The sequence below is a fragment of the Olea europaea genome, unplaced genomic scaffold (genome assembly GCF_002742605.1).
Source record: "Olea europaea var. sylvestris unplaced genomic scaffold, O_europaea_v1 scaffold2333, whole genome shotgun sequence".
Classification (NCBI taxonomy): Eukaryota; Viridiplantae; Streptophyta; class Magnoliopsida; order Lamiales; family Oleaceae; genus Olea; species Olea europaea.
Window position 1 is genome coordinate 80,112 of NW_019241439.1, and position 18,704 is coordinate 98,815.

Sequence of the window (18,704 nt, forward strand, 5' to 3'; positions counted from 1 at the left end):
TGAGAATTCACCATTTTTGCAGAGGTCAATTTGCTTTAATTTCTTCTGCGCTTAGACGACGATCGGGATTGTTTTCTATGTTATCTGCCCGGAGTCAAGATAGCGAGTTTGGGCTGGTTAACTTCCGAAATTCGTATTTACTACCCCGAGTTTTTGATAAGTCAAACACACCCCTATGTTCAAGAAAATTGAAAATAATACCCGGAAGACCAATATTTTAAAACTTGACCCGAACATTGACCAATAAGAGTTGAAGGGTCGAATCGTCGAACCATGCTCTAATCAATGGTAAAAGAATTAATTAAATTAAAAAAAAAAAAGAACAAATCAACCATTTCTTATGCCATTGTAATGGATGCCAAATTTCTTGTTTTGACGTATAACCAAATTGATTTTTGAATCAATTCTTGGTTTGTTTTGATTAAACTAATTCATCTGATCAAGTAATTATGATACTAAATGACTGATATCGTTAACTTTATTAAACAACACGTGTGCCTTATGCAAAGTTCCACCTATACGTGGATTAACAAATAGAGGTAAAACATTTTTAAAAAATTATATATACCATTTTGTTTTAACATGAACATTTATTTCTCAAATTAAAAGAATAAAGTTTTCTTGCTTCATAAAAAATATTATTAGGTCATTAACTCTGATGAGTAGAATATACAAATCATAAGGAGAAAATTTGATTGATGCATCAAATCTCACATACACAACAGAAAAAGTAACGTTTAGTTGTAGGTTCTCTTCTGCAATACCTTAAATTATCATCACTTCTCATTGCCTTAAAAAGAAGTTTAAAGTTTCTTATATGATGTAGCATACACAAAGCTCACATATTCATCAATATTGATACTCTTATAAATCCATATACTCACCCTCACGGATTCAAGACTACAGTGAATTTATTTTATGTTTGCATTGACACTTCCAGCAGACTTGACTTCATTCACCCTTACAGGGAGTCTCGGTGCAGCGACAAACAGGCCTTCCCGAGGCTTCCCAACCATTATAACCGCGTTCCAAAACCATGATATTTTTTATCCCCGTCTCTTCTTTCACCTCAGCAAGATACTCAGCAAGCCTTCTAGCACATTTGGGTCCACGAACCTTCAGAAGAAGCATTTGCTAGTCAAATATCAATTTAATAATCAGCTAAGTATAAAATTTATTGAGTGTTCAAATCAATTGATAAAGTGAAATAATTTATTAGCAACAATTAAGTTGAAGATCCATCTAGTTGGAACTCCAAAAGTAAATCACGTGATGAGATCGAGTGTGGTAATTTTTTTTCATAGGTAAACATTTACCAACAAATTGCTAAGAGAGTTCGACCCAAGTACCAAGTACAAACTGAAACTTCACTTGATCGTTTACAATATCCCAAGAGCTTGCACACAAACCCACATCAAATCCAACACAAAACTAACTGCATACTCTCCGTAAAAACCCTCAATCCATTGGATAACAAATCTACAACAAGCAAAAGAAAGAAAGACATCTTATAACCCTACAGCAGAATCATTGCCACGAGAATATTTGAGTTCTTTATTTGGAGTTGCTTTTGCATTTTGATTGAGCACTCAAGCATTTAACTTCTTCTGATGTAAGTTTGGATCTGTATTTAGATAGTTTGTTCTTCTCCAACTGCACATGACCAATTTGTTGAGCCTTTACCATATCTGGGAGGCACCATAAAAATTCTAAACAAATCTTCAATTTCCTTCCATTCATCTGCACAGTCTGTCAATCTCAAACAAAAACTAACCATTTAATACAGTGCATCTAAAGCACTCTAGGTGGTCTAAATGCAGTTCACTTTACTTATATCTAACCCCACATCAAGTATCTAACAGCACAGCTCCGTCTCCATCCATATTCCACATCACTCATTTCTGGAAGTAGTCGACCCAACTCTGGGTTAGAACTTCCATTGCTGACATTCCCAAAAAACCATATAGTTTACCTTTGGGCAAATTTTAAAGGGGGTTTATCCATCCAGAACAATTTCAAGAAAATATTCTGAACTGAGTAATATAGTTGTCAATAAGAATAAAAGTTCGACTATATTTTCTTATAAATCAGAAAGACAGATGAATTATATAGGTAAACTTATCGTAAGCATACCATATATAGGACTTTAAATCTGCCAGTTGATCGTTCGAGTAACATTTCACATACAAAATTTAAGCATTCTATCATTGTGACTCAGGTGTCGTCCGGGGGAAGTGACATAATTGCTTACGAAAGCTTAATTTCGAAGCAAAAGGAATGAAAGAGAGAGAAAAGAAAATGCAACAAGGGGTGGCAATTAACACTCAGCATACACTCACAATCTGATCTGTTTTTGTATAATTGTATTATCTAATGATGATACCAATGACTGGCAAAAATGAAAAGAAACCTTAGTTGTCACAAAGAGCACACAAAATCCAACAACACTTGTTACCCAGTGACATACATCCAATGTTACCAAAGAACAAAGGGCCATCGGGCAGTTTAGTCTGGGCAAAGTTCTGATGGATAGACAACAAGCATAACCTACAAACTATATTTGTGTCAAAGCATACTCCATAAACAGAAACAAACTTTAGCAAAGCATCACCTCATAGGAATAATTATAAAACAAAATTTTAATCAATGAACAGTGAAATACTTAATGATGGACACTAATTAATGCAAAATGATTCTGCCTTTAATCCTTCTTCCAACTGGCAACACAACCACACTATAATGACCCACAGGCAAATAAGCAACAAGATACTACACAAGTTCCAGGAGAATCAAATTGTATCACTGTTTCAGGCCGAAAGGAAAACCACAGATTCTAATTTAGATGAAGCCCAATCAAGATATCGAGCAAAACTGCAGTCTTGATTTTTTCAATTTTAAGCCATATAAGATTTTACCCTTAACGTGCATTGCCTCAGTTGAACTTTAGACAATCAAATTGAATAATAATACATAGCACACTGGTGCTACAACACAATTTTAGTGGCGCTAAGTGTTAGGTTGAATGAAAAGTAGAATTAAGTGATTTAATAGTAAGTCACATTTAATGCTAAATTAGTATCACCTATACTTGTATTTTTAAGACTAGTGGTGCTAAATAGCATTACTAAATCAGATTGCTCGTTTTGAGCTTTTTAGTCTCTTTGGATTCCATCTCGAAAGCTCAAACTTCGAATAGCTCAATCTAATTATTGTTTTCATATTTAAGCCAGGTGGGTAATAAATGATGAACAGCTTGGGAGGGAAGGCGAAAATAAAATATACGAGAAACAAACCTGGCTGAGAGCACAATGGAAAACGAGGGTATCTTTGTCCTTGGCAGCTTCAATAAGACTGGGTATTTTGTCAAGAAACGTATCGCTAGCATAATGAAGTGACCCCGCTATGTGCCCATCGTAGTTCCTCTCCTCGTCCCTGAAAAAAATAAAATCCCATAAATCCGATCAACCCACAATAAACGGATCACTAGTATTTAATATGTTTCAGTAAATTATAGTTATTTAAAAATAAATAAATAAATAAAAGGCTACCTGACATCGACGACGACAATGTTGGGCCGGCGTTTGACGGAGAGAAGCTGAGAACCGGTGATGTATGTGATGCTCCGAGCCATCTCCTCCTCTCTTATTGGCAGCGTATTCTTTGTATCTTTTCTCGTCTACTGCAACTGGATCGGTATAAACACGCTTTTAAAGAGGAATCTTTTATATGGCCCCAGTTTAGAAATGCTTGAAACTTGAAAGTGGAATATAACTAGCAATTTTCAATTTTTAAGTCAACAAATTATGGCTTATAAATTATAAGCACCAAAATGTATTATCTAATTGATACGGGTCATGTGTCCTTATTGTCGTCCTAAGATCAATTGTTTTTCACAAAAATGTATCCAGTGGCGGACGGAGACATTTTGAATTGGTGGAGCACAATCAAACATGCAAAGAATAAAAATTTACGTTTATCTCAAATATCACCGAGTTTGTAAGCTTTTTTTTATCTCAACATCATTTTCATTACTTTTATATCGAATAATCTTTCATTAACATTGTGATTATCAAAAGAAAAGGCATGTTTACGTTTAAATTATCTTTCCAACACAATTAATGAAAACAGTCAATTCAAGTGAAAAATACAAAAAGCATAGCGAATTCTAAATATTACATTATTGATTGCATTCTAGTTTAAACAAAAACAAAAATCACAACAAGAATCCATTATCATAAAATCGCCAAAAAAAGATAGAATTTGGAGCACTTGAGGGAATCACCAATTCCATTTCATAAGAAAATACAAAAGAAATAATTTCCTAAAGCTTCAAATCTGATTTTTGAGGAAACCCGAAAGAAAAAAAAAATTCAATTTAAGTTGGTGGGTCAAGTGACCCACCAAGACTCATCTTGGGTCCGCCAGTGATTGTATCATTCCATTAATTTGCTCCATCAAATGATCGCATGTAATTCGTCCAAGAGTAATTTCGTCAAGAAGTTAATTGATTATCTTTTTCTAGAAATTTGAGATTTGACATATTAAAACAAAATGTGAGATTTTTAACTCAACAAAAATCTAAAAGTTATGGGCGACATTTCAAACTTGTATTGGCGATTTTGCAAGTCAAATATGGACAAATATTTGGTTTTATGTGCAAAACTTGAGTTTACTATGTAAAAGTCGAATATGATACGCAAATATCGAGTTTATTAAAAATCTCATATCTACTCAACTACCTAACTTCAAATTTATATAATTTTTTACGATTAAACTATGTGTACATTTTGGCTGACATCCCTCTATGTGGAAGAAATCTGAACAATGATGTAATTGATGTGTTTATAATCAATAGTGTCGATCTTGCCACATGGAAGAGTGTAAAAGTTAATGTAAAGAAATTAGAATGATTGAATTTTTTTATCAACAACTCCAAATTACATTTCAAACTCTATATTCAATTAATCTTCAATGGTTTATCATTTTCCCTTCGATTAGATGCAACGAAAGTTAGGTATTAATTTTCACACATGCCCTGTATTACAAAATGCGGAACCAATGTTCAGATTGTGTAAGGAAATTAGTACATAATTTTTGTTATACGCGTATCTCCATAGGAAAATTGTATCATTGAAAATATAATTGAATTTAGAGATTTAATGTAAAAAAAGAAGTTCGAATTTGTAGTTAGAGGATAAAAAATTATGGGAATTTAAAATTTCGTAGTCAAGCAAACTCAAAATTTGTGCAGTCTACTCAATATTTGTTCAACATACTCAATTTTTACATAGATACCTCGAGATTGCACTAGAAAACTCAATATTTGTCTTGCATATTCGATTTTTGCGTTCAAGACAAAATTCAAGATATCATCCATAACTTATGATTTGTGTAAGTTGCAAATCCAGAATATCTAGAAAATATGACCAATTAGTATCTTAATTAATTAGCCGTGGACAAATCATATAAGTGGACTGCACACAACATTTTGACGGAGTAAATGAATGGAATGAGACGGAAGGAGTGATTTGCTAAAAAAAATGGTAGATATGAGAGTCCAAATGTCAAAAATGAAACGATATGGACGATATGCACAATGAAAGCAAATGATAAGAACATTTTGTGTCAATTAACCATTTGATATTAAAAAGGACAATACAAATAAATATGGACTTATAAACCCAAAAGAAACTCTAGATTCTAATCCAAATCCAAATTATATATTAGGCAAACCCCATCATTAACCACAAAAGGATTGTGTTCTATCTTATCACGTTAAAACCCATCATGGAAGGGATTTCTACACTCGAGGAAGTCATGCTCGCTAGTGAAGTAGTCCTCAAAATCATAGTTCAGAAAAATCACCACCACTTTCAAGGGTATTATCAAAATACCTCGATCACCAATCTTGATATTTGTAATCTATATTTTCAAGCAAGTTTACAAAAATCCAAGATATGCCCATGTTCTAAAACCGAATGCGTTAATTTTAGAAGACAGTTTGAAAACAAAGCGAAGGTACAATGGTTGGGAAATAGGCGATTAGCCTGAACAGCAGCATTTTAGTTTTATAAACACAAGAATATTATGAGAGTCAAACAGGCCACAAGCAGAGTCTCTGATCATAGTTTTGGTCCTATTGGACATGAAAATTAGCGGGTGAGTTAAATTTGATCAAAAAATAAGCTGGTGAAGGTTAAGTGCATGCTTCGCTAAATATAATAAATATACTTTGCTAGTAAATTTACTTCAGTTAGAAAAATAAAGGGTAAAATAAAGTATATTCAGACAGTAATAACTAAAAAAGCTATGGTTCGATGAATTCAAAAATCACGAATAAAGACAGTAATACATAAAGACATTCTGACAATAGCTAGCTAAAGGAGAGATACGAGAAAATGTAAAAAGAAAAACAAGAAACACATATAACAAATACTCCAAACTCCCAGATCCCTTAAATTCAAGTGCAGAAAACTTTAATCCGGGACCTAGAACGAATCATATCCATGTATCTCACGAAGCTCATTTTTATACACCTGGAACCTATATGATTTGTACGAAAATTCAGTTTGCAGAAGTACTGTCTAGCTGACAGCCCACAAACTCAAGCTTTAGGCTTGAGAATCTTGGCAGTCTCCCAAGTGAAATCTGCATCTTCACGGCCAAAATGTCCATAGGCAGCAGTCTTTTGGTACCTGAAGTTCCCTCCTCTTTTAAGATCAAGGTTGATGGCAATCATTCCAGGCCTAAAGTCGAAATTCTCTTTAATAAGGGCTAGTATATCCTTGTCTGGAATCTTACCCGTCTTGTAGGTATCAACGAACACTGAAAGTGGCTCTGCCACGCCAATAGCATACGAAACTTGCACTATGCATCGACGGGCAAGTCCTGAAGCCAATACACTCTTTGCCGCCTGCCTAACAATGTATGCCCCACTCCTGTCCACCTTGGTAGGATCCTTGCCCGAGAAAGCGCCTCCACCATGAGCACCCCAGCCTCCATATGTGTCGATGATAATTTTCCTACCAGTGAGTCCTGCATCTCCATGTGGCCCACTAATAACAAATCGACCCGATGGGTTGAGGTGGAAGACTGTTCTGTCATCAAGGTACTGAGCAGGAATCACGGGTTTGATCACGTGTTCCTTCAAATCCTTGGCTATTTGATCATTTGTAACCGTCTCATCATGCTGGGTTGAGATGAGGACAGTGTGAACTCTAATAGGAACCATGGCACCACCGTCATTTTTGTACTCGACGGTAACTTGGGTCTTACCATCGGGTCTCAGCCATGGGCAAGTCTTGTTCTTTCTCACTTCGGTGAGCTTGGCCCCGAGCTTAGTGGCAAGGACATGAGTGAGTGGCATGAGCTCTGGTGTTTCATCTGTGGCATAGCCAAACATGTGCCCTTGGTCACCAGCTCCAATTTCTTCAGGTTTCTTCGTGAGATGACCGTGAACTCCCTGAGCAATGTCAGGGCTCTGCTGCTCAATATTAACGAGGACCTTGCAGTTGTCAGCATCAAGACCAACATCAGCTGAAGTGAACCCAATACCTCGCAGGTATCCCGAACTATCTTCTCATATTTTATGTTGGCTTTGGTCGTGATCTCCCCAAAGACCATGACCATATTAGTCTTCGTGCAGGTTTCACATGCAACTTTGCTATCACGTACTCGACGGTAACTTGGGTCTTACCATCTGGTCTTAGCCATGGGCAAGTCTTGTTCTTTCTCACTTCGGTGAGCTTGGCCCCGAGCTTAGTGGCAAGGACATGAGTGAGTGGCATGAGCTCTGGTGTTTCATCTGTGGCATAGCCAAACATGTGCCCTTGGTCACCGGCTCCAATTTCTTCAGGTTTCTTCGTGAGATGACCGTGAACTCCCTGAGCAATGTCAGGGCTCTGCTGCTCAATATTAACGAGGACCTTGCAGTTGTCAGCATCAAGGCCAACATCAGCTGAAGTGAACCCAATACCTCTGCAGGTATCCCGAACTATCTTCTCATAGTTTATGTTGGCTTTGGTCGTGATCTCCCCAAAGACCATGACCATATTAGTCTTCGTGCAGGTTTCACATGCAACTTTGCTATCAGGATCTTGAGCTAGGCAAGCATCAAGAATGGCATCTGAGACTTGGTCACAAAGCTTGTCAGGGTGGCCTTCATTGACAGACTCCGAGGTGAAGAGGAAGGTATCCATTCAGAGTCTAAGCAGCATATCGAGAGACATGTAAGTTTATCTGTGCTAAATATTCAAACAATTTAAATAACAAAAAACTAGGAACCCTTCCTATTTCAGTTTTTTTTTTTTTTTTGCTAATAATTTCATGAACCTAGAAGGGCTAAAATCTTATAATCAATTGATACAAAAAACTAGGAACCCTTCCTATTTCAATTTTTTTTTTTTTTTTGCTAATAATTTCATGAACCTAGAAGGGCTAAAATCTTATAATCAATTGATCCTTCTGATTTTATAGTAAAGCTTTAACAAAGATGACTATAAGAACTATAGTCTTAACTCCATCTTATCTGGTAATTTTCGGAACTAAAGCCGAAAAGATTTTATTAGATTTTTTTCAAAATCTACAATGAAATACGCAAAAATTCATCTCAGATGCTCCCAGGTACCATACTCATGCAAACACATTTCTCTTTGGAAGGTTGATGCATTGTTGAAAAGAGTCAAAACAATTAGAAAACAAAGGGATAATTCCGAGATGCTTATAATCACAGCATAATAATGTAATGTGCTTTGGATTCATTCTTCAAATTTGGTATGTGATTCAAAGTAATGCCTCTTCACGGCAATACTGCAACAAAGCAAAAATTCCCCTGTGCTATAGTGAAATTTTATTACAAGAAGAAAGGTGGTTCAGGAACCGGCTTCAAATTTTCCATGTCCGAAAAATAGAATATGTATCCTCTCAACCAAATTTATGGACTCACAATATTACACCAAAACGGTAAAGATCATGATCATTCGTTAAACACTAGAGCAAATTTGCCAAGGTGTTCAAGTACAAATCCCCACAAAAATCATACTGCTATATCTTCAGTTGCTGGCCTATATTTTCACATTTTCATCTCAAATCAACACTTTGTATCTTAAAATCCAGTTCGTTATCAAAATTACTACTATTTTCTGACTTTAAAACACGTAATAGAAATATAGAATATGAAATATGTAAGGATTTTTAATTAAAGATGGGCTTGTATGTGTGAATAATTGTGGGTTAAATTATAGGCTATCGAATTCGGTTGAGCCCGATTAAAGTGATCTAATAAGGTTTCGGTTTTGGGCTTTAATGTATCCAATTAAAATATGGGTTTACATATGTGTAGAGACCGGGCCTAAGTCATAATTCTATGATGGGCCGAATTAGGTCAAAGGGCATCCCCATATAAATAGGTTATGGTCCCCAGATCACACGCAACGTATTATTCATTCTCTATTGCATCCCATCACAGAGAGGAAAGGGAGACTGCGTGTAGATTTGAAAGATCATACCGCGAAATTCATATTGCATTAACCATGTCTGATTCAGGTATGCTTCCGCTTTAATTCTTATATTTCTCGATGATTTAACATGAAAGATCCAGTAATTTAAAGCATTAAATTATTCAACAAGTGGAATCAGAGCCTCTTCATGTTGAATCATTGAGAATCAATGGTTTTAGTTTGGTTCTTACAATATATTTTGAAATTTTCAGATTTAACAAATTTTTGGTTATATGTTTTGTTAAATTTGAAAATTTTTGCGGTATAATTTTGTTATTTTCGTTCGGATTGATTCAGTTTAGAAAATTCAGATTTGGGATTCAGATTTTGGTACAGATTTTAAAAAAAAAAATTTGAATTTCGTCGGCAGCGGCAGGGCCGCTGGCGCTGCGGTGCTGCAACGAGCAGCGCCGCTGCAAGCACTGCAGCGTGCGCTGCAACAACAGCGCTACTGCATGGGCGCACTTACTCCGGGCGGGCCGCAGTGCGCCGCCGCCAGAAGAAGAAAAAAAAATTTGGGTTTTCTGGTTTTTGGGGGCGGGGGCCTCTACTGTAAATTAGATAAGTTGAGGCCCCTGGTTGCAATTAGGGTTAGGGTTATAAAATTAAGGTTTCAGTCCCTAACCTTTAAGTTATATTGAGATTTGGGCCTTTAAGTTTCGAATTTAATAATTCAGTCTATAAAGTTTTAAAATTAATTAATTCGGGCCATTAAAGTCCTGAATTTATAATTAAAGCCCTCAAAATTAAATAATTAATTCAAATTGACCCCTAAAATTTCAAATTTTTAAAATTTGATCCCTAAAGTTTTGAATTGGTCAATTTTGGCCCTTAAAGTTTTAAAAAAAATTTAATTGATCCTCTAAAGTATTGAATTAATTAATTATGGTCCATAAAGTTTCAAGTTTATTAATTTCAACCCCTAAAGTTTTAAATTAATTAATTTTGCCCCCTTAAAGTTTTGAATTATTAATCCTAAGGCCCCTAAAGTTTAAAACTAATCAAAATATGCAAAATTGGTGATTCTCTTTTAAGAGATATAATATTTGAAAATTAGTTAATTGAAGCAACATGTTGCCAAAGCAACCTCTCTTGTGAAAATTGACTAACTTAGAATGTTAAAAAGTGTTTGTGCACATGTTATTCATGGAAATATTGGTCAGCTCAAAGGAAGGTCAATATTTAGCCGAATACACGTGCACCTCTGGTGATAAACGTGTGACGATTATTTGGTTTAATGTGTGATCAATAAATCGGTCCAAAGAAAGGTTGATTGATTGACACGTTATTTTATCGTCAATGTTTGATCACTACGCCAAGAGTACCGCTTACAAGTCAATATCTCTGTCCAAAGACTGGATATTGATGTTGTGCTTGATATCTTGTGATGGGCCCTACCACTATTTGAGATTATTATTATTATTATTATTATTATTATTTACATATTAAAGATATTCATGTGAGCTATTCATAATAAATGTTCTCTAATTCAGTTTCAGGTTCTACTGCTAATATCTCTGCTAGCATCAATTCAATTCCAATGTTAAATGGCACAAATTTCAGGGCATGGCAAGAGAACGTTATGATTGTTCTCAGAGTCATGGACCTAGACTTTGCTTTACGGGTCGATCAACCTGCTGCACTTACTGATAAGAGTACCTCTGATGACAAGAGGGAGATGAAAAAGTGGGAACGATCGAACCGCATAAGTTTAATGGTCATGAACCGTGCTATTCCAGAAGCATTCCGGAGCACTATGTCCGATAAGGTGACTACGGCTAAGGGTTTCCTTGAGGACCTTGAGAAGAGGTTTGCCAAGAATGAAAAGGCTGAAACAAGTACACTTTTGGCAAATCTTGTCTCAATGAGGTATAAAGGAAAAGGAAACATTCGGGAGTACATTATGGAAATGTCTCACATTGCTTCAAAACTAAAGGCACTCAAGTTGGATTTATCTGAAGACTTGTTAGTGCACTTGGTTCTGATATCCCTTCCGGCACATTTCAGTCAATTCAAGGTGAGCTATAACTGTCAAAATGACTTATGGTCCCTTAATGAGCTCATCTCGCACTGTGTCCAGGAAGAGGAAAGATTGAAGCATGAAAAGACAGAAAGTGCTCATTTAGCCACCACCTCTAAGGACAAAAACAACAAGAAAAGGAAGATTAATAAGGAAGATGGAGGTACGGCACCGCAAAAAAAACAGCATAAGGAACGAAGTGAAGGCAGTTGTTTCTTCTGTGGAGCTGCAGGTCATAAGAAGAAGAATTGTACCAATTACCACGCATGGCGTGTAAAGAAAGGTACTCTTCTTCATTTGGTTTGTTCTGAGGTTAATTTAACTTCGGTACCTAGACATACATGGTGGATAGATTCTGGTGCAACAACTCACATCAGTATGTCCATGCAGGGTTGCCTGAGTTGCCGAAAACCAAGTGATGGTGAAAGATACATCTATGCTGGTGACGGCAATAGAATGGAAGTAGAGGCAATAGGAAAATTTAGATTATTGTTAAAGACTGGATTTTATTTGGATCTTGTTGAGACATTTATTGTACCGTCTTTTAGACGGAATTTGATTTCTATTTCTGTTTTGGACAAATTTGGTTATGCTTGTTCTTTTGGAAATAGAAAATTTAGTTTGTTTCATGTGATTCAAAATTGGTTGGTTCCAGTTCTTTATCAGGTTACGATAATCTTTATTCAATTGATACAATTACTTCTTATAATGAAACCTTGTATGTAAGTACTCGAGGTGTAAAGCGAAAATTAAACGACGGAAATTCTGCATTGTTGTGGCACAAGAGATTAGGTCACATCTTCAAAAGGAGAATTAAGAGACTTGTGTCTGACGGGATTCTCGACCCTCTTAACTTCACAGACTATGATTTGTGTGTCAACTGTATAAAGGGAAAACAAACCAATAAAAGGATATTTCAAGCCAATAGGACTTCGGACGTCTTAGAACTTATACATACGGATATTTGTGGACCATTCCTTACGAGTTCTTGGAATGGTCAACAATATTTTATAACGTTCATAGACGACTTTTCAAGATATGGCTACATATATCTCATTCATGAAAATTTACAGTCACTGGATGTGTTCAAAAACTATAAAGCTGAAGTTGAGAACCAACTCGGCAAAAGGATTAAAAGCGTCAGATCTGACCGTGGGGGTGAATACTATAGCAGTTATGACGATTCAGGTGAACAGCGTCCAGGACCGTTTGCTAAATTCCTAGAGGAATGCGGTATCGTCTCACAGTACACTATGCCGGGTTCGCCCACTATGAATGGTGTTGCTGAAAGACGAAACAGAACGCTTAAGGACATGGTGAGGAGTATGATTAGTCATTCTACCTTACCAGAATCTCTTTGCGGTGAAGCATTAAAGACTGCAGCTTATATACTCAACAGAGTTCCAACTAAGGCCACTGATAAAACCCCATATGAGCTTTGGACGGGCAAGAAGCCTAGTTTGAAGCATATACATATTTGGGGGTGTTCAGTTGAGGCAAGGCCCTATAAGCGAAATGAAAAGAAATTGGACACAAGGACCATTAGTTGCTATTTCATTGGATATTCTGAAAGGTCCACGGGTTACAAGTTTTATGATCCCACAACTAAGGCAATTTTCGAGACAGGAAATGCTAGGTTCTTTGAGGATGTTGAGTTTGCGGGGGGAGAAAGGGTTACAGGCTTTGTCTTTGAGGAGGAATATGTTGAAATTCCTCCAATTGCCATTGACAATGATCAGGTTTCTATCCCTGATATTGTTCAACAAGCAACTCTGGATCAAGACAATGTCATACCTCCCTCTCAAGATCAACAAATTGTTCCAGAAGAACAAACTCTACACCCTCAAGAACCAATGCCATTAAGAAGATCCACTAGAGAAAGGAGAAGTGCGGTTTCGAATGATTATATCGTATTTCTTCAAGAACATGAAGTTGACATTGGAATGGTGGAAGATGATCCGATCAACTTCCGTCAAGCCATGGAAAGTTCTAACTCTCAAAAGTGGCTCGATGCTATGAATGAAGAGATAAAGTCCATGAAGGACAATGACGTATGGGACCTCGTTCCATTGCCTGAAGGTGCGAAACGCATTGGTTGCAAATGGATATTTAAGACCAAGAGAGATTCGAAAGGTGATGTAGAGAGGTATAAGACTCATCTTGTCACAAAGGACTTTACACAGAAAGAAGGCATCGATTATAAAGAGACTCTCTCCGGTTTCTTCAAAAGACTCTTTCAGGACTATAGTGGCATTGGTAGCGCATTTCAATCTTGAGCTACATCAGATGGATGTTAAGATAGCGTTTCTCAATGGTGACATTGATGAAACAATTTATATGGTACAACCAGAAAACTTTGTATCGGACGATGCAAAACAAATGGTTTGTAAATTAAAGAAATCCATCTATGGACTCAAACAGACTTCTCGTCAATGGTATTACAAGTTTCATCAGGTGATCATCTCATTTGGTTTTGAAATGAACTTGGTCGATAATTGTATATACCACAAGTTCAGTGGGAGTAAGTATATTTTTCTAGTTTTATATGTCGATGACATATTGCTTGCCAACAACGATATAGGCTTATTGCACGAAACCAAGAGATTTCTCGCAAAGAATTTTGAGATGAAAAATCTTGGTGATGCCTCTTTTGTATTAGGAATTCAGATACACCGAGATCGTTCTCGAGGTATTCTTGGATTATCACAAAAGAGCTATATCGAAAAGGTACTTAAAAGATATGGCATACAAGATTGTAAACCATGTGACACCCCTGTGGCTAAAGGAGACAAGTTCGGCTTAAGTCAGTGCCCCAAAAATGACTTGGAAATTAAAGAAATACAGAAGATTCCTTATTCCTCAGCTATAGGGAATCTGATGTATGCTCAGATTTGTACATGTCCGGATATAGCGTACATCGTTGGGATGTTAGGGAGATATTTAAGTAACCCGGGAATGGATCATTGGAAAGCAGCCAAACGGGTCATGCGGTATTTACAAAGAATAAAAGATTACATGCTCACATACAGGAGATTGGATCAGCTGGAGATCATCGGTTATTCTGATTCCGATTTCGCGGGATGCCAAGTTAGTAGGAGATCCACTTCAGTCTATATTTACTTGCTTGCTGGAGGTGCTCTTTCATGGAAGAGTGCTAAGCAGACACTCATAGCTACTTCCACTATGGCAGCGGAGCTTATAGCGTGTTATGAGGCATCAAATCATGGAATATGGCTGCGTAATTTTGTCACTGGGCTGCGTATTATGGACAACATAGAAAGACCGCTTAAGATATTTTGTGACAATAAATCAGCAATGCTGTATTCCAATAACAATAGGAGCTCGACAAAGTCAAAACACATAGAGATCAAGTTCCTTGCTGTTAAAGAAAGAGTTCAGAGTGGACAGGTGTCAATAGAGTATATTGGGACAAACTCCATGGTTGCGGATCCGCTTACTAAGGGATTGATACTCAAGGTCTTTCATGAGCACACTGCTCATATGGGTGTAATGTCTCTTGAGGATATCTAGTTTCAGTGGGAGTTTGCATTTTTGCTTTTTATATTGGACACATGCACAGTTATTTTGGATACGGTTTAAAGTTAAAATTATTTTCAATTATAAAGTTATTTGGTTAATTATCTCCGAACTTGTTTAAAATGATCTCGCTAAGGTATTAAGGTGGACCAGTTGGGAATAGGCATGTTACAGATCACATTATATGTAATTTCCATGCTACAAATCCATACTTGATCCATGTCATTCAGTTATATTGATATACGTGACCATTGATAGGTTTAGCTACGTGAAAGTAGCGAAAGCTGCTTTGATTCTATATTGATATGATTGATGGACGGGATTGTTTGTGGATACATTCGGTAATGATAGCAAAATTTTGAGTACTCATAAGATTATGTTTAATGCACAATTATAAGGTGACACATATAGCCCAAGTGGGAGATTGTAAGGATTTTTAATTAAAGATGTGCTTGTATGTGTGAATAATTGTGTGTTAAATTATAGGCTATCGAATTCGGTTGAGCCCGATTAAAGTGATCTAATAAGGTTTCGATTTTGGGTTTTAATGTATCCAATTAAAGTATGGGTTTACATATGTGTAGAGATCGGGCCCAAATCCTAATTTTATGATGGGCCGAATTAGGTCAAAGGACATCCCCATATAAATAGGTTATGATCCCTAGATCACACGCAACGTGTTATTCATTCTCTACTGCATTCCATCACTGAGAGGAAAACGAGACTGCGTGTAGATTTAGAAGATCATACCGCGAAATTCATATTGTATTAACTATGTCTGATTCAGGTATGCTTCCGCTTTAATTCTTATATTTCTCGATGATTTATCATGAAAGATTCAGTAATTTAGATTCTAAATCAAACAGCATTTCTTCAACCCGACCAGTTGATGTATTTTTAATTTCTCAAATCTAAGAATAAATCAAAACCAAACAATAATCCTGGCAAGACAAGACTCCATTTGAAACAAAAATAGGAATTCATAACCACAACAATTATAATGGACAAAAACTCAATGAATCTCAGCAAAAATGGAAGTCCTCTCACAGGATCTTGAATAGTTGAATCTATGCTTGTAATAATAGAAAATGCATACCTCTGTGTTAAAAACTGTACGGCAGATTACTAGGAAATGCCGTGTGATTTATGCGTAAAGAAGTAGGATACAGGTATTATATATTGGCCGATATGAAGGGTTGCAGTGGGGGCCGTGCGGGTGACTCGGCCCTCACCTCACCCGAACAATAACCACCCTGCGGCCACCTAAAATTTCACCCACTTCGATGGGTCCCAAATTGAGCAATTAAATCTCTATGATGATGAAAACTGGCAAGATCAACGGTAGAGATTATTGGTTGGCTTTTATTCTGTTTCTTTTTCTGATTTTGTTTAGGTGGGGTATTAGTGTCGAAGTATTAGATAGCTCCAAAATAATGAATTTTTGGACTTTATACAATTAATTACAAGTATGTGGAATAGAGAACTGGGTTACGCTATTGTGCTTTGGTTTCATTGCTTAATAAAAGAGAGTACTTAATCTTGGTTTGGTGAATTGAAGTTGACATTTAATGTGTGTGATTATATATCAAGGTGTTCTCCGTTGATTGATTGAACGACGCGAGTCAAGTTGGGTCTCGAATCAAAAAGATGAAGGGTTCGAAATATTAAAATAGATGGCTACAAATTTTTCATATCTTTGATGATAGTTAGATCATTTCATATTATCTATACCGAATTTAGTGTGAATACAATTTTTTGGTGTAACTTGGTGTAATCTTTCCAATTGTTACACCAAATTTGGTGTAAATCATTGAAGATGGTCTTATACCAAAATTTATTTTAAACTATTTAATTAAAAATTATAGTATTATTAAAACCATTAAATTAAAAATTATATTTATTACATTTATAAATAAACTTAAAAAATATAAAATAGAATATTACAATTAAAAAAATTACATTGAATTTAAAAATATTTATTACTTATTACTTGATTAGAATTCAAAAATAAATGTTCAAAATAAATAACCATCAAATGAGACAGTTATAACTAAAGGGGTGTTTTCAATTGAAATTTTAATAAATCCTTTAACATTTAGGTATTCTTAGTAAATTAGTTGATTTATAAAGATTTCATTTATCAAAGATTTTAAAATATTTGAATAGATTTCAAGCTTAAAAATATATATAAGCAAATCTTTTGAAATTTCACCATATTTGATGAGATTCTTATGAAATTTGTAAGAATCTATTCAAATCCACAAAATTCATTATACTTTATAATTCTATAAAATTCATTAAAATTTTAATTGAGAACACCCCCGTAAATTAAAAACTATTAGTTCTAAAAGAAAAAAAAGGGGATATTAATAGAACAAATATTTGTCGTAAAAGGGAAGAGAGGACAAAATGGGGACAATTGAAAAACATCAAATTTTATGTATCACACTAAATTTTACACCATATTTGTCATATCTCTTAAATTGTCATTCACTAACAAACCCTAATAAGCTTACAATTTACAACACTCTCCCTTAAATAATACATTATAAAATATATGTCTCATTAAAATCTTGTTTAATAAAAATACTATTAAAACCTTGCTTGATAAAAATTCCATTAAAACCTTGTTTGATATAAATCAAACGAAAGAAAAAGAGTACAATTATTTTGAAGTAAAATAAATGTTGTATCATTAAAACTTCGTTAGTAAAACTCAGTGGGGATAAAAGATATGCGAAAAGAGTACAGTTACTCCCCCTGATATTGATCACTAAAAATCTTAGAGTTAACGCATTTCAATTTCATGAATTAATTTCTTGAATGTAGATATTAGAGTGCTTTTGTAAATAAATCGGCCACATTGTCACCTGAATGAATTTGTTGGATATCCACGTCATCGTTCTTTTGAAACTCATGTGTATGAAATTTTTCTAGAAAAATATACTTCGTCATGTCACCTTTGATGTAGCCCCCTCTAAGTTGTGCAATACAAACAGTATTGCCCTCATACAAAATTGTTAGACTATCTTTTGTTGAAGTCAACCCGTATGATGCTTGGATACGATTGATCGTATTTCTCAAGCGTACACAATCTCGCCTTGCTTTATAGATTATAATAATTTCAGAATGATTTGAGGATGTTGTCAATGATTGCTTCTCAGATCTCAATGATATAGTTGTTTCTTTACATGTAAACACATATCCTATTTTTGATTTAGTTTTATGTGGGTCAGATAGATAATATGCATCTATAATCCCACTAAAGCATATTCCGACTTTTGAAAATAAAATAATCTCAAATCAATAGTTCTTTGTAGGTAACAAAAAATATGTTTAATACAATTTCAATGTTTTTGAGTTGGTACAGAGCTATATCTTACAAAGTGATTACAGAAAAAGCTTTGTTGAGTTAGTGCAATTTGCAAGGTAAATTAATACTCCAATTGCACTAAGATATGATACTTTAAGATCAATAATCTTTTCTTCATCTTCAAATGGATGAAATGGATCTTTTTTCATATCAAGTGATCGAACAACCATAGGTGATGTCAATGGATGTGCATTATCCATAAAAAAATTGTTTCAAAACTTTTCTGTATATGTAGATTGATGAACAAACAATCCATTTGCGAAATGTTCAATCTGCA

At 35.3% G+C, this 18,704-nt stretch overlaps 2 protein-coding genes across 5 annotated transcripts in view; both read right to left on the reverse strand.

The window, feature by feature from the left end:
- Positions 1-16,208, reverse strand: part of LOC111381563 (S-adenosylmethionine synthase 3-like) — a 20,685-nt gene extending 4,477 nt beyond the window's left edge. The window contains exons 1-2 of one of the 3 annotated variants that reach the window (XM_023005354.1): positions 16,151-16,208; positions 7,947-8,205 (exon numbers count right to left, since the gene is read on the reverse strand). In XM_023005354.1, the coding sequence (XP_022861122.1) occupies positions 7,947-8,198 (252 nt within the window). In that variant the 5' untranslated portion in view covers positions 8,199-8,205; positions 16,151-16,208. Of the gene's footprint in view, positions 1-6,433; positions 7,555-7,925; positions 8,206-16,150 lie in introns of those variants that run through there. The other 2 variants (XM_023005355.1, XM_023005356.1) reach the window with 2 other exon arrangements.
- LOC111381565 (dual specificity phosphatase Cdc25-like) lies at positions 762-3,706 on the reverse strand. Of its 2 annotated transcripts, none has more exons than XM_023005357.1 (3): positions 3,549-3,706; positions 3,294-3,432; positions 762-1,134 (listed from the first exon to the last, which is right to left on the reverse strand). In XM_023005357.1, the coding sequence occupies exons 1-3, from the start codon at positions 3,629-3,631 to the stop codon at positions 952-954; spliced, it is 405 nt and encodes a 134-aa protein (XP_022861125.1). In that variant the 5' UTR covers positions 3,632-3,706; the 3' UTR covers positions 762-951. The 2 variants fall into 2 exon arrangements, with proteins under 2 accessions (XP_022861125.1, XP_022861126.1); XM_023005358.1 differs by having other exon boundaries at positions 762-1,116; positions 3,549-3,705.
- Positions 16,209-18,704: the final 2,496 nt, after the last annotated feature.

Coding starts and splice junctions, on each gene's coding strand:
- LOC111381565 (XM_023005357.1), bottom strand. CDS start 3,631: ATGGCTCGGAGCATCACATACATCACCGGTTCTCAGCTTCTCTCCGTC. Junction 3,433..3,548: donor ATTGTCGTCGTCGATGTCAG/GTAGCCTTTTAT, acceptor TATTTTTTTCAG/GGACGAGGAGAGGAACTACG. Junction 1,135..3,293: donor TCCATTGTGCTCTCAGCCAG/GTTTGTTTCTCG, acceptor ATATTTGACTAG/CAAATGCTTCTTCTGAAGGT.